Source organism: Seriola aureovittata, chromosome 1 (assembly GCF_021018895.1).
Source record: "Seriola aureovittata isolate HTS-2021-v1 ecotype China chromosome 1, ASM2101889v1, whole genome shotgun sequence".
In the NCBI taxonomy this organism is placed as follows: domain Eukaryota; kingdom Metazoa; phylum Chordata; class Actinopteri; order Carangiformes; family Carangidae; genus Seriola; species Seriola aureovittata.
The window spans coordinates 3,577,654-3,592,202 of record NC_079364.1 but is presented as its reverse complement, the minus strand read 5'-3'; the positions used below and the strand labels follow the sequence as shown (position 1 = coordinate 3,592,202).

General features: G+C 40.1%; 1 protein-coding gene across 1 annotated transcript; it reads right to left on the bottom strand.

Moving 5' to 3' along the window:
* Positions 1-834: 834 nt before the first annotated feature.
* LOC130174075 (carbohydrate sulfotransferase 1-like) lies at positions 835-5,563 on the bottom strand. Its single transcript, XM_056383687.1, has 2 exons — positions 5,115-5,563; positions 835-3,358 (listed from the first exon to the last, which is right to left on the bottom strand). The coding sequence occupies exon 2, from the start codon at positions 3,310-3,312 to the stop codon at positions 2,026-2,028; it is 1,287 nt and encodes a 428-aa protein (XP_056239662.1). The 5' UTR covers positions 3,313-3,358; positions 5,115-5,563; the 3' UTR covers positions 835-2,025.
* Positions 5,564-14,549: the final 8,986 nt, after the last annotated feature.

Here is a 14,549-nt window from a genome sequence, read left to right as displayed (position 1 = left end):
TGATCTTTACTCTGGGTGTACCTGCACATTTATCACATCTGCAGCGTTATCACACCTTCACCGGATAAAATTCAAAACTAGAATTTTTTTTTTTTTTACTTTTGCATTCAATCATCCCTGCGCTGTTTGTGGCATTCGAGTCAAGTCTTAAATGCAACATGCTCGTCGTCATTAATTAAAGCATGTTTACCAATAGCACTCTAAAGCATGTATCTGTGTTTTATAGCTGCAGCTGTGTTTCGTGTGCACAAATCCTGACGGCGTCTGCGCTATATAATGCAAACTCACGTTCAATTTAAGCTGCTACAGTAACAGAGAGAGGTTCAGAAACACACTGCACAGCTTGGAATGATCACTGTATTCTGCACAATGGCTGGGACTGTCCTGTGTACAGGCAGGTAAATATGCAATCACTGTGGGAATGTTTACCAGAACACTACTTTGTGCTGGTGGGTGCCCATTGGGGGGCTTAAATCCATTTTTTTTTTGAGTCCATCAATATCAAACAGCTTATAATATGGATAATTTTAAGTCAAATAATTCTGGCAATTATTTTGATTTTTATTTGTGCTTGAGTTTAGAAATGTTTTGTAAAATTGGATTAGAAATCCAAAAGACAAAAGTTTGCATTCAGAAATAAAAAAGTAAATAAGAGTCAACTCAATACTTCCGCAGCCATTCAATGCGTTCAGCGTTGTTTTAAGGAGAAGGACAGCAAAGGGCACATTACATGATTCTTGCCTACTTTGTATTTCACTGCATTGACCCCTTTAACCTGCCTGGTTGAAACATCATACCAACTGTTACTATAATGATCAGAGGATTTGTCACAGATTATGTACAGGAATTCTTTTAATAGTCCTTGTATGTAAACAGTGTAAATACACTTTGTGAATGTGGTTGTGTTGTACAGTTTAAGCTATCCCACACATCCTGGAAAAATGGGAATCTGCAGTGTGACCTGTTCTACACAGACATATCTTCCTCAGTTATTAATGTTTCATATGGAAGATAAACACAGTCTAAAGAGCTGTGTTATTTTACCTGGGGGAGAATATTTTTGTGTGGTGTTTGCTGTTTTCATACCTTCCTTATCAGATGACATAAAAACAAAGGAATCTTTCACTGTTTCATCAATGACATTTTTAACTAAAAAGTCAGTGTAGATTTCACACTGTGAATGATTCAGAATGAATTGATTCTGCAAATTGAAAAATAAATAAAGTAATAAATAAAACTGACAAATACAGTTCATCACATTGTTTCCGTTTCTGCTTGTATTAGAACCTACATAATGTCTACATCCACGTTTTTTTAAATGCTGTAATAATCTTGAAAAAATATGATTTTATTCCCTTAACCACCGACGGTAATGAAGATTTCAGCATTACCTCTCATTAGTGTGCGTTTGTCTGTCGCAGATGGTTGTAAATCCTCTGACGATACACTCATGACCTCCAGTGGGACTCTGTCCTTTTAACTTGAGAGCCTATTAATTGTCTGCAATTATCCTTTGCAAGTGTGGCATCTGTCAGAAGCATCTCTTCTCTTCCCACATGGATACAAATGCCATAGTGGTAAAGGTTGACTGCGACATTCACTATTTATTGCACAGTAGGGCTTGTACAGTCCAAATTTGCCATCACAGATCTAAAAAAAAAAAAAAAAAAGAACATGTCTGCTTCACCAAACCTCATCCCATGTTTTTGAAGGGCAAGATTTTACTTTTGTTGAAACAACAGCTTGTATACAGGAAACTAATGCAGACAGTGCGTTGTCCTGGTTCTATGGATGGAAAAACTATATAATGAGACATTTGTAAACTAGCTTGTTTCATTACCTTGTGTTTTAAGTGTGCTGTTCTGTAACATTGGGGGAATCATCCACAGTTCCCTTCTGTGCATTCAAAATCTTTAAAGTTTAGTGCAAATTTGAAGAAACAAAATTACAGAAACAATAAACTAAGGAACTTATAAGGCAACAATTATAAATATATCAAAAATAGTCATTAGAGAACTATCTTTGTTACAAAAAAGGTACAAAAGTTTTGTCCTGTACCAGTGAGAGCGACATATTTTTCAGTTCCTCTACTGATTTCACAGCCTTGTATCCCAGCTGGTGAAGTACTTTTTGACACACAGTCTGTGTGTATTCTACCATGTCATAAGACAGTTTCAAACGCCAACTCTCCGCATTAGCTGCTGAATCCCTCACTGTACCAAACTTGTGTTTTGCTGAGGGCTCGTTGCTGCCCCGAGTATTTGCATGTATCCAGTCTTCCACGTTTTTATCCATAGGCAGCCCCAGATAGTCGTAGATCTCCTTTGTCTTTTGAAGTGGATTTCTTGCCAAATCCTCATAGCGAACCAACATGTATTTCCCTTTCAGCCAGTAGGGATGGCTGAGACCGGTTGAAACAGAACTGAGAAAGTCTTCGCAGACAACTGTAAGCTGACTCAAGTCTAGATTATAGGGCCGTCTCCCTGTGGCCCTCCAAATACGCCACAGACGATAGGTATCCCTGAAGGTCTCGATCCGTGATGACAGGATACCACGCGGGTCTCTGACGAGTTGAATCACCTTGATATTCAGCCGTGGGTCTTCCACCAAAGCGCGTAGATCTCCAATCTCCGGCACGCGAACAATTTTGATCGCCACGTGCCGCTTCTCCCGGCACGCCTCTGTCGCTAAGGTCATGTTTAGAGTCGCACATTTCTTAACACAGTCCCCTTCCTCCACGTTAACATCAGTGGGACCGAAGGCATCGCACACAGGCTGCTGGCACAATGCTCGGCTGGCACCACGGCGGAACAGTTTATCCGTGGTGTGGTTTGTGGGTGTCGGTTTGATGTAGCTCTCCAGGAAATAGAGGTCACAACCGTACAGGCTGCGCAGCAGGTCCCGACTGGCGCCCAGCATCACGCGGCGGTCCGCAGCATTGCGGCTGTGCGACAGACGTGGGATCAGAGTGGTCTGAACATGATAAAGAGGCTCAAACAGGTAGAATACCTCCTGGTGCTGGTTGAGCAGCTGGCCAACGAAGGAGGAGCCGCTACGGGTGGTGGCCAGGACCAGGATGTGCGTTTTACGCGTGGAATTGATGGAAAAGTAAGGGTAGTCATCGCAGCCTCCACCGCCTGCAGCTCCCCGCTCAAAGGGAGGTTCTGTCTCTTGGCCTCCCAGACCACAGTTCTGGGGGCTGGGCAACGGGCACAGCTGGAAAGGCTTGGAGGTGAGTGTCCGGATGGCCGTGTACTGGATGGCAATGGAGGCCAAGGCCAGCAGAATCACTGCCTTCCAGGAACATTGCATGGCTGAACCACTTCATTTAGATACAGCGGTCCATGCCAGGTCCTCCCTGTGAACAAAGAATTTTTTGTCTTTTTATTCTCAGGAATGATTTTATTTTGTTTTTTTTAGTTCAGGTCTGTGAATATGTTAAACACACAAAATATCACAGGGCAGATCAGTTTGTCTGACGCTACAGTGACGGTGGAGAGAGGAGAGAACGTTACAATACAATATGAATATATAATGTAGCCTGGTGAATATATCAATTAGCAGTGGGACAACTTGCATTGTGTTGAGGGTGAGTCATCAGTGGGTTGATAATGAGCTCTATGTGGGCAATATTTTATTAACGACAGGTGCCAAAAGGCTAAATTCTCATTCACTTTGTTCCTCATGTTGAGGGCAGGATTTAAGATGAACTGTAAACTGAATAAGAACAGAACAGGAGCAGTCCTTAGTAAAGGGTGGTGTGGCCATGAGAGAGAATCATGTGACTTAAATCATTCAATTTGTCTCAGTTTCTCCTCCCGGTGCTACAGCCTAATTTCTGAAAATTAAAATAGATTAAGACGAGAGTTCTGAGCCCCGAACTTTTGGTTGCTTTCCAATCAGCTGACACTGACTGCCAAAAAAACATGCACAGCAGTCTGAGAGCCCAGACCAGAGTGGAGTGGAAGCATAAAACAGACTGTATACAGTGTCTAAAAATGGCAAGACACATTATTTTGTTTGGAGCGATGTTTTTAAAATAGCTTTTACCTGAATATTAGACACTCTCTATGTGACTTTATGAGTTCAAAATGCACCAAAAGTTATATATTCATAATGAGAGACATATAATACTTCACTATACTGCAGCACACCCCATATTCACCCTGGCTCTGTCTTCTCCATCACGTCTGCATCTAATTCAAGGACCTTGTTTGGCCTGATTGGAGAGTCTAAGCATTGTGCTGTGCTCCACTTGTTTATCAGGAAAGGAAAAAAAAAAGTCTTATCCAGCAGCAGAAAGGTAAACATTAGTTTAAAGCTTCACTTCCAATGTCATGTCAAGGGGAAATGATGCTGCAAGTGAAGAATTAGATAATCACAGAGAAGATCCGTCCCATTCAGGAGCTGATTTTTCTTTGAAAAGAAAAAAACAAAAAACATCACTGCAGCATCAGACTGTATTCTGGGGCCTTGATACAGCTTAGAGCTTTTTTTATGCTGTATGGAAAATAAAGGCTCACCATCATCACTTCAGAAGCCATGCGTGAGACTTGTAAGGTCTCAAAAAAAAGAGGAAAAAAAAGAAGAAGAATTGATGCATGTAAGGTGTCTCTTGTGACTCCATGTGGAGAATGTGGAGGTACTTTAAATACAAATGAGAATAAAAATAAAATAAAAGGAACTGCTCCAAAAAATAAAAAATAAAAAAACCCTCTTTCCCCCTCTGCATAGACAGACTTCAGCCTGACAATGTTGACGGTTTGCTTTATACTCTGACAATACAAAATACTGACTTATGTGGCCACCGACGGCAACACAGGCGACTTATGTTCTACAGACAGCATCAATGCTTTCTGTGTCATAGGCATTTTGAATGAAAAAAAAAAAGAAGAAAAAAAGCCGACTATAATACACTGCAGCGGGAACAGGTTAGGAGATTTTCCGCGATGCAGACATCCTCACCACTGCTGCGATAAGACAACACAGAACAAATGAACGCATCCCACCCAGCCGCAAGTCTTCAAAACATGACTGTACGGAATAAAGCCTCCTATTTAAGAGGGTAAATGGTAATATTATGGGACAAATTCACACTTGTTATACCGTTGTACCTTGTTGGTAGTTGTAGTATTCTCATGATGCGCTGTACGTCCATGAATCGCAGCTGCTTTCCCTTTTAGTCCTCAAACGTTTCCCACCGTGCGCTTCTTCTCGGGTGTTGGGGAGAGAATAACTGCGCCGGGCAGAGCCGTATTTCCCATGTAACGGTGATGGTGCGAGTTGGGTAGAAGTGAACCGGCTGGCTTCAGATACAGGCAGAAAAAGGAGGAGAAAAAAAAAGTGGTGGAGTAACGTTGAAGCGGTTGTATTACTGTTGTTGTTGTTATTATTGTTGTTATTAAGGAGCCGGGGCGGTGAGGCTGGACTGGCCGAGGGAAAGCGAAGCGACAGCCGGGCTTCCCCTCAAATGATGCGCAGCGGCTGCGAGTGTGTGAGGTACACAAGGACCGACTGTCTGGACCACCCCAGACCCCTCCCCCTTTCCACCTGCCTCTCTCTCCCCTTCTCTCTCTCTCTCTCTCCCTCTCTCTCACACACACAAACACACACACATCATCCTCAGTCGCTTGCCTGCCACATCACACACTCAGACCTCCCCCCCTTCCTCCCCCTCCTCCTCTTCCTCCTCATACACACAAGCATATCAGCTCTTTCCACCCAACCCAGTGATTCCACCAACATTTTTTTATATTTGAATAGTTTCAGCATGTTTGATTGTTTTCCATGAAACTATATTAAGATTGTTTTTTTTTTGTTTTTTGTTTTTTCATGAGAGCCTCCTGCAGGTTATTTCAGCTCACCACCAGTCTTAGCAGGCTGCATGTTATCCACACCTGGCTGATTCTACTTAGAGGAAGATCCGGTTTGAGGGATTTCGTGGCAGTCAAGTCTCTCCTCTGACTTAAACGTGAACTCGTCACATCAACATTACCGCCTCGGGCTCTGTGATTCTGCTAAGCCCTGTCTCCAGGGCATCTGCAGCCCAGTCACTGATACTGGAGTGGGTGGGCCGGTATAATGAACAGGATATGAGGGTGCAAAGTAACACGCAGGCTGTCTGACAGGAAGCCAGACAAAGACATCTTTGGAGAATGAGTGAAGGACAAACAGTGGAGCTGTAAATCCATGTATTTACAGCTTATTAACATCTTCAGAGACTTTGCAGATTTTTGTTAAAACACTAACATCTATAATCACTGATAATCAACTTTTGCAGTTGGCTCAATAGAAAGTGAGAAACCTGTGACCCTTATTATCAATGACTTAACATTTACAACTGAAGACTTGATGGTTCACAAGAGGAGTCTTACCCTTAATGACTCAAAAACCAGAGGGATTTCTCACAACCTGGCAACCCAACAGCTGTTCCCATTAATATCTTCAAACTGATCTATAAAGAATTAATAGATGATTTGTTAACGACTAATAAGGTCATTACGTTACACATAAGTCCTTTAGAAAGGAGGACATTAATGTGACTGACTTATAGAATTCTCTATGGTGTTTTTTTTGTTTTTGCCATTTTAGTTTTTGTCTTTCCATCATGAAAGATTTATTGTCACTGCTGAGTAATAATTCTCTCAAATGTCAACATCCCTAGAAAAGCCATCATGTTTTCAATTTGACTACTTAGCATTGTGGAGTTGTAAAAGGGTTTCAAAAACCGAAAGGGTCACAGAATGTTAAATTGTCAATGAAATGAAATTTAAGTTACTCAACAGGCTTCTTTTTTTTTTTTTTTTACATCACAATAGTAAAGATAGAGCCCATGAGATGTAGTCAGGCTTTGCTTTCAGGGGGGAACTGGACCGTTTTGAGGAACTTGTGAATCCAGCAGACGGGCTATCATGACGGAACCCCGAGGGAATTGGTTCCCGCATTTCGATGGCAGAGGTAGTGAGATTCATCCCGAGATGCTGGAGATGCTCTGGATGTTGACGAGCTGACATGTCACCAATTCCATTTCACACAGGTGCTGAACAGCCGTGTGACGCCAACCTGACTCTGTCAATGAAAAGAAGCAGCAGCTTTTTTTTTTAAACTGTATTCTGAAGTAGCCACTGGTGTGGCGGCAGTATATAGACTATATCTTCCCCAAATGCCTTTGCAACTAGTTTAATAAATATTTAGGTATAAATATAATATAAAATAGCAATAAAATAATGAAAACTACACGTAAAAGTATCAGCGCAGGTTTTATCATTGTACAGTAAAAACCTCAAAATTTAGTGATTTTAATTTTTGGTACTTAAGATAAATAAACAATAAAAAAAACATTATATTGTCTGAAAGTAAAAGTAAAAGTACTTATTATGAGGGATGGCTTCTGTCAGAATGTTGTTTCATTATATTAGTTTATTAATATTATTATTATTATTACAGATTCATTTTAACATGTAACCAGCATTTTAACATTTAAGCTTCTCAAGGTGAAGAATTGTAAACACTGCTGGATCATTTGTACTGTGCATTATGATTTTTAAGATTATAATGTTTTGTATGTAAAACCTTAATCCACAAAGAAATACATGGTAACTACAACTCTCAAAGGAGCTATTTATAAGTTTTACTATTGCTACATAGTTAGCATTAGCATTAGCAGCTGTTTACTTCCCAGTTTAGAAGAAACATTGCGAGTTTGGAATCTACCGCCGTCTCCAGCGTCGGAAAGCAACATCAGCGTTAACTCTTGTCGCGTCTTTTCTTCTACCGAAGTTAGCATGCTAACCAGCTAGCCCCTGCCCATCCTGTCACTTTCCATGACTCACTGCAGTCTCCAATCTGAAGGGCGTATTATATCCTCTTGCATTATAAAGACATTAATGGCCCAAGCTCTTGTCAAGTGATAATCACCATCACCCGCTCCCGGCAAGAGACCACACTGGCAGCAGAGAAAACTTACAAATAGCCCCTTTAAATAATTGTAGAGGAGTACAAAGTAAAATTTCTCTCTGAAATGTAGCGAAGTAAAAGTATAAAGTAAGACTCAAAACAGTACAACAGCACAATTTCTTCTTCTCTACCTCTCATTTACCAAGTGTCACAGACTATTCCCTGGGTGACGTATATACATACTGCTCACTTGTAGAGGTGGGGGGCACTATCAAAGGAAATGGTCTGCCCCAGCAGGTCTTCGATTGCATCTCTCTTTGTGCCTGCTTACAGTCACATTTATTTGCCCTTTACCGCACGCTCTGAAGTTGCTCGGGTATTGTCTTAACCTTGCAGATGAAAGGCCCCTCGGATGAGTTTGTAGCAGTGCCACAGGGATGCCGGTGAGGCAGCAGCCATGCAGCTCTGATTCCATAGCTGTCCCCTGAGCGTTGATGTCAATGAACCCAGCTTGTGGAAGTCTAGTCAAGGGACACGCTCCCAGACTGAAAGGGGGGCATCTGCTGCAGTGCGATAGCCTTTCAGCACATTATCAAGTAATAAAGAGTATTCTTCTTGACCACGATACAAAAGGACTTGTAATAGATTCATAACACACCGGAATAAATAAAGTGTGTGTGTAGGGGTGGGGGTGTTGGTGGGGGTGGTGGTGGTTGCTGGCTTTGTTCTTCTCTACCCGTCATCTTAGTGCCAGTATGCACATGCTGACAGAAGCTGGGTTTTTTGTGTGTGGCATTTTTTCTTTCACAACTCGGAACTCGCACAAGGATCGTCTTGTTCTTATTTCAAAAAACAAAAAAAACAAAACAGGAAGAGGCAGAACACAGTATCTCAAAGTATGAAAAACTTGTGTGTGAAGAGAGGTTCCTCTAACCACACATTTTACAAGTATGTGTGTTTTAACACATATTTCATCATGTATTCTTCCACTGGATGAACACATTTTTCCAATGCTGAGCTTAAGAAAACAATTTTACATTATATTCAAATTTACATTACACATTTTGGAGAGACAGACAGTACCAGACTGATCATGAGGGACCACGGTCGTTAACTGAGCTGTACATAATAATAATCTACGTATGCACATTAACATTCTTGGCTATTGCAAAGGAAACTGAATCCAAAATTCAAATACCATCAATTATCTCTCTCATGTTGTCACTTGTGTTACAGTAAACTGTGTCTTGTAAAACAACGAACATTTCTCCTTAACATGTTCTGAATATAGCAACGTTTGAATGTTAACGCAGTAATACATTCACACAAAATTGTTCTTAAAGCACAACACTGAGGATTCTGCTCCATAATATTTTGTATGAGAACTTTAGTCTTTTATATTCTCATTGCAAACCGCACAGTTGACAAGGTCACGAATGCAATAGTTGGATGTTGAGCAGGATGTGAGCCCTAATACAGCGTGGGTGTCTCTGATGGCGTTAAACCCTGTAGGTTTAACTTGGCAAAATCATCCAAAGCCAAGTTAACCCTACAAAAATGTACTGTAAGTATATACTAGCTGGTGAGGTAACATTATGACCCGAGCTGCAGCTGGCTGACTACTGCAGCTTTGCATGGTGAAGCTGGTTCTTCTTGAATTTCATCAAACAAGCCAATCAATAGTATTGAAGCTGAGCATCGATTTGTCTAAAAGCAATTCAATCATTCTCGTGATTCAAGCTTTGAGGGAAAGCAGAGAGCTGTAGTCCAGCGAGCCGACGGGCTTTCAGTGTGCACTCTGTGTGAGCCTCCACTGTAGAAGCACACAGCTTTCCTCTGACCTCTCAGTTCTCTGGCTGTGTGCAACTTTGTCAACCACCTGCTTAACAGTAAAAACACTAACATGTCATAGAATTATGACTTGTAAAATGATGAGTTAATGAATAGTTGAGCACAAGGACCACTAATTGGTGTATACTGAAGGTTTCCTCTAGAAAAAAAAAAATCCCTGTGGGTGTTTGATTAATTGATTATGTTTGTTACTTTCAGTCTCATTTCAGTCATTCTGTCCAATCTAGCCATGTGCTGTTACAGAGTTAATTAAATTTTGTTTTTTTTGATGTTTGTAATTGTGGTTTCCAATTACACTGCCACTAAATTACATGGCTATTTTGTGATTTGGATGATGCCATTACCGTATGTTTTGGGAGCCAGATCAAAATGTTCTAATTGCTGCTTGCGTTAGGAAACGGAGGGTTTTGTAAGTGCCTTCATTGGAATGTCACTCATTTGCCAAAGAACTACACTCAGTTGGTAGATTCTCCTTTTCTTTCTCAGCGCAGCACCTTGCCAGTTGCCAGTTTGTCATGCATTTTGGTGCTGATGAAGAGAATAGGTATTGGGTTAGTGTTTGGTATTCACCACAAACAAGAACTGGCCAATCTGCATCCCCTACACTGAATATGTAAGTGACCTGAAAAAGCTCCCATCTCGTCAGTTCTCCAGCAGCAATGCTCCTGCTGTATGCAGGACCATCCTGTTGGTCCCTCAGGATGGGCTTTATGCAGTGTAAACCCACAGAGCTTTGGCTGTCAGTCTGCTGTACTGGCTCCTTTGTCAAAGGTCTCCTTAATCAAATAGACAAAAAATATCCCGTCTCTCCATGCATCCATATGTATGGGGTCCCCGATTTGATAAACGACCTCATAGGCTTACAGTAATAACAGTATGACATTTGAAACATACCCACAGTGGTTGCATACACACACACACACACACACACACACACACACACACACAGGTAGACACAGATAAACCATATGCAGCTGCAATGAAGATCTTGAGCCAGTTTGTCACTTGAGTTTCTACCTTTCTCAGGTGATTATCTGAGGCTAAACAAATTATCTTTATGAAAGAATACAAACCTTTCCTGTTTGAAAAGCATTGTGAAATAAGATCAAATCTAATAAAAATTTTAACAATGTGGTTCAGTAAAAATTTTCAGCTGAGGTAATGCAATTAATGATTTATATGTTGCATAAATGATGATTTTGCAAACCTTTGTGTTATTAATTTCCTTTTATTCTCAAAATGGTCAAATAAATGTATCTCTCCTAAACCTTTGAGTGTCTCTGCATGTGTATATGTGGGTAATCAAAAGCAGGGACACAAATCTGTTCACTCAAATTGAGTAACCACAAAAGTAAAACCATGATATTTTAGTATCAAGACCTTGCGTTAGAAAAGTTTAAGTTAAGGGTCTGGGTTATGCATGCAGCCAAAATGCCTCCAGGAAAAGAAAATTGATACTAAGCAATAGGATGTGCACAGTAGGATGTGCAACTTTCCATTTTACTATTTTTGGAAAGCACTTCTATAGAAAGTTTGCCTGGATGTTGCAATAATATTGTAATATAAAGAAAATTTTGGGCTCATGTGGCCTCCTATGATTCACACTGGCATCAAGCAACACAAACATCTGGAAGAATCCGCAGGACATCTGGCAATCAGAGACCCCCCTTCAATATCATCAATTAATGCTCTCAAACCACAAAAAACTTAAAGTGATGTCTGCACATTTCTGCATCATGACTGAATTGAAAGCAGGACCCTGGCCACGTGCCAAGATATTCATTATCACAACTCCTGCATACTTTCATTACAACTCTGATACCTCGCTTAAATATCCTCCACAGTCCCACACGACCAGGCATTTAAGTCAACCCAAAATTTGGAATTACTGTAGTGTCTCCGTGAGCCCCATTCCATCCGTCACCAGTAGCACCGCTGCTACAGAGACAGACACCCCCACCTCCTGTAACCAGCAGATATACACTGTAATAATGCTAATGCAATACAAACTCCACTGCCAGCAGCAGATTAACGAGAGCTTCAGATGAGTAGGGCACATCTTTATCCTTATCCTGTGCCCTTAATCATTTGGTGTGCTCAGCGCTGGATGGTTGGCTGGCTGGTGGACTACAGCTGTTGGCCGGATGGCCAGCTGATAGCAGGTGGAGCAAACGGTAAACTGGGGTAGTGCTCAACCTTTCAAAATAAACTGCAAGGTATTGGTTTGGGCTTGTTACAGTTAAGGAATACAGAAACAGAACTTTTCAGCATTTCCCCACCTTAACATTTTCTTAGCTGATATTGAATAAACTATTCAGTATTTCACAAGAAGTGAGTCAATATTATGTTTGTTCTGATGAGGAACATCTAGTATATGCTTGATACACTTATGCTACACTTTGAAAGACTTCACAAATGTCAAAACCCACTTTTAGATTACCCACTTCCATGGCAATTTGTATTTTTTATTTGACCACAATCTGAACTGCAGCAATTCCAATATTTGAGTTTGGAGATTTAGTTTCTCCTGAAAATACAGCTTTTTGTATTAATATAAAAGAGGGAATAAAAGCCTGTAAACATATTTTGAGTTCTTTCCCTTAAAGTGTGGCTTGTGATGCCCATCATGATAACAACAGAAATAGCAGATTTCGGGAAATATGGTCATTTGCATTCTTACAAAGAGTAACATGTCTGTATGTTAAGTATGCAGATAGATCCTAGAAGCAGTTTATTTAGCTTAGTGTAACCTTCAGAAACAGAGTTTCATTATTTTTTGATTTCGCTTAAAAATTGATCATTTTGTTTTTCCTGCTGCTTCCTGGTTCACGGGGCTAGGATTGTTTGTTTGTTTGATTTATGTGCCTGCCAAGTTTATTCTATTGTCATTGTTCAACTAACGCACAAACGAACAACTAGTGTAAGGAGAAAGCAAGCCCCGCCCCCTTTCAGGTAGCAGTGCGGTAGTACTCACTCAGCCAAACAGCAGAGCAGGGTACGCAGGACGAATCAGATTAGTAAATTAAAGTAAAGTAAATCTCTGTTGGTTTATTGCTCACAAGTCGGTTATAACCATTTAAGAAAAAGTGTTTGGAAGAGATACCGGAAGTAACTGAGACGCCCAGAAGCCGGTTGATGTGGTTTTACTGTATTTCGACCGTCTTGGCGAGTTCATCTTCAGCAAAGCTAATGTAGCTAACGGCGCTGGCCTGTGTTGACGTCGTCACGCTGCGTACAAGAGTGTATGTGTGTGTGTGTCTGTTTGCAAGCTAGCTAATGTGCTACACGCAAAATACAATGGTTACTGTCGTGACATGTTAAAAGCTTTATGATTCATTAAAGTGGCGCATATTTCACTGTTAGCATGAAGAAAATGAATGTGAACCGAAGCTGTATTGTTTGTTTTGTAATTAATTAGGTATTTTACATGTGATATCATTACTATCCAGTAAAACAAGGTTGGGGGGAAAAAAGTGTTCAGTACCAGTGTAAGTAAAGTTTTAAAATGTTTGAAGATAAAACTGTGACCTTAATCAAGATTTTAAGGTGTGAAAGAGATTTCATATTAAATTGTATTTCAGTTCATAAATTAAGGACAAGCACTTAACAATTCATGGTTAAGATCTGTAATCAGAGTTGAAGGTTTAAAAGAGCTAGTAATCATAGTTGCATGGTTAAAAGCTAAAAACAGTTAATAATTTATTTAACATGGATTAAAGACATTGCATAAAATGATGAGAGTTGAAGCTACTACTGTCACAGAACTATGTTATAAATATAGTATCTATAGTGTTTTCTGAGAATATAGATTTAATCTACGATATGGCCATAAGTGATTGTAATTTTATGACTGTATAAAATAAGGGTTTTATATTGTTATGCAGGGTAGGGTTTTGACATCGCTGGAAACCCCTTGGACTCTGGAAAATGGACATGGGATTTTCTCCCCCGACGAGGGAGATGGCGAGCCAGTGAGAGATCTGATTGTGTCTTCCATCGGAGAGGGAAAACTATTCCTTCCTCATTGTTCAAGTTCACCGGTGTGGTAGGATTTGTTAAAACTTTATCCTGATTTTGACTTACTACAAATAGGATGCACCCAGAAAAAAAAAGACTCTTACAGGAACTTGAATAAACTCTTTTCAGTCTTCAGTCCATGACTACCTGGTTAGCATGCTAATGATTAATACAAACGCTAACATTGGCGTTGCTTTGGCATAGTGTTTCTTCTAGAATGGTAGGTTGACAGCTGTTAATGCTAACGCTGGCTATATAGCAATAACAAAACTTAGGAATAGCACATGTGTATGTATGTAAATTGTGTACATACAGGGAATTTGACTCCAGTTAGCATTGCTATGAGACGCTTACATAGTAATTGAACATAGAAATGAACATTATAATGATCAAATAATATATAATATATTAATGAATATAATATATTAATTAACAAATAAAGCTTGTGCTATTACCATTTGTGGCCACAGTGGCCGCTGTTCAGTAAAAGATACATAAACAAAGACACAGACAGAAGTGAGTAAGGATTCAATCTTATCTAACCCTTAGTAAGAAAATAAATAAACATATTTTCCAGAATGTTCCTAAAGTTTTGAATGGATAGTGACATAATTCATTATGTCGGTAGACTGGATTTGTTCATTCACCCACATACTGTAGGGAGAAGTTTTGGCTCAAAGACACTTAGGCTACTCCTCATGTTGTGACATGGAAAGTTTGAAATCCTCATACAACAAATTAAATATGTACAACTTTTCTGAAATCATTTTAAAGTGCACATTTTC

Coding starts and splice junctions, on each gene's coding strand:
- LOC130174075 (XM_056383687.1), bottom strand. CDS start 3,312: ATGCAATGTTCCTGGAAGGCAGTGATTCTGCTGGCCTTGGCCTCCATT.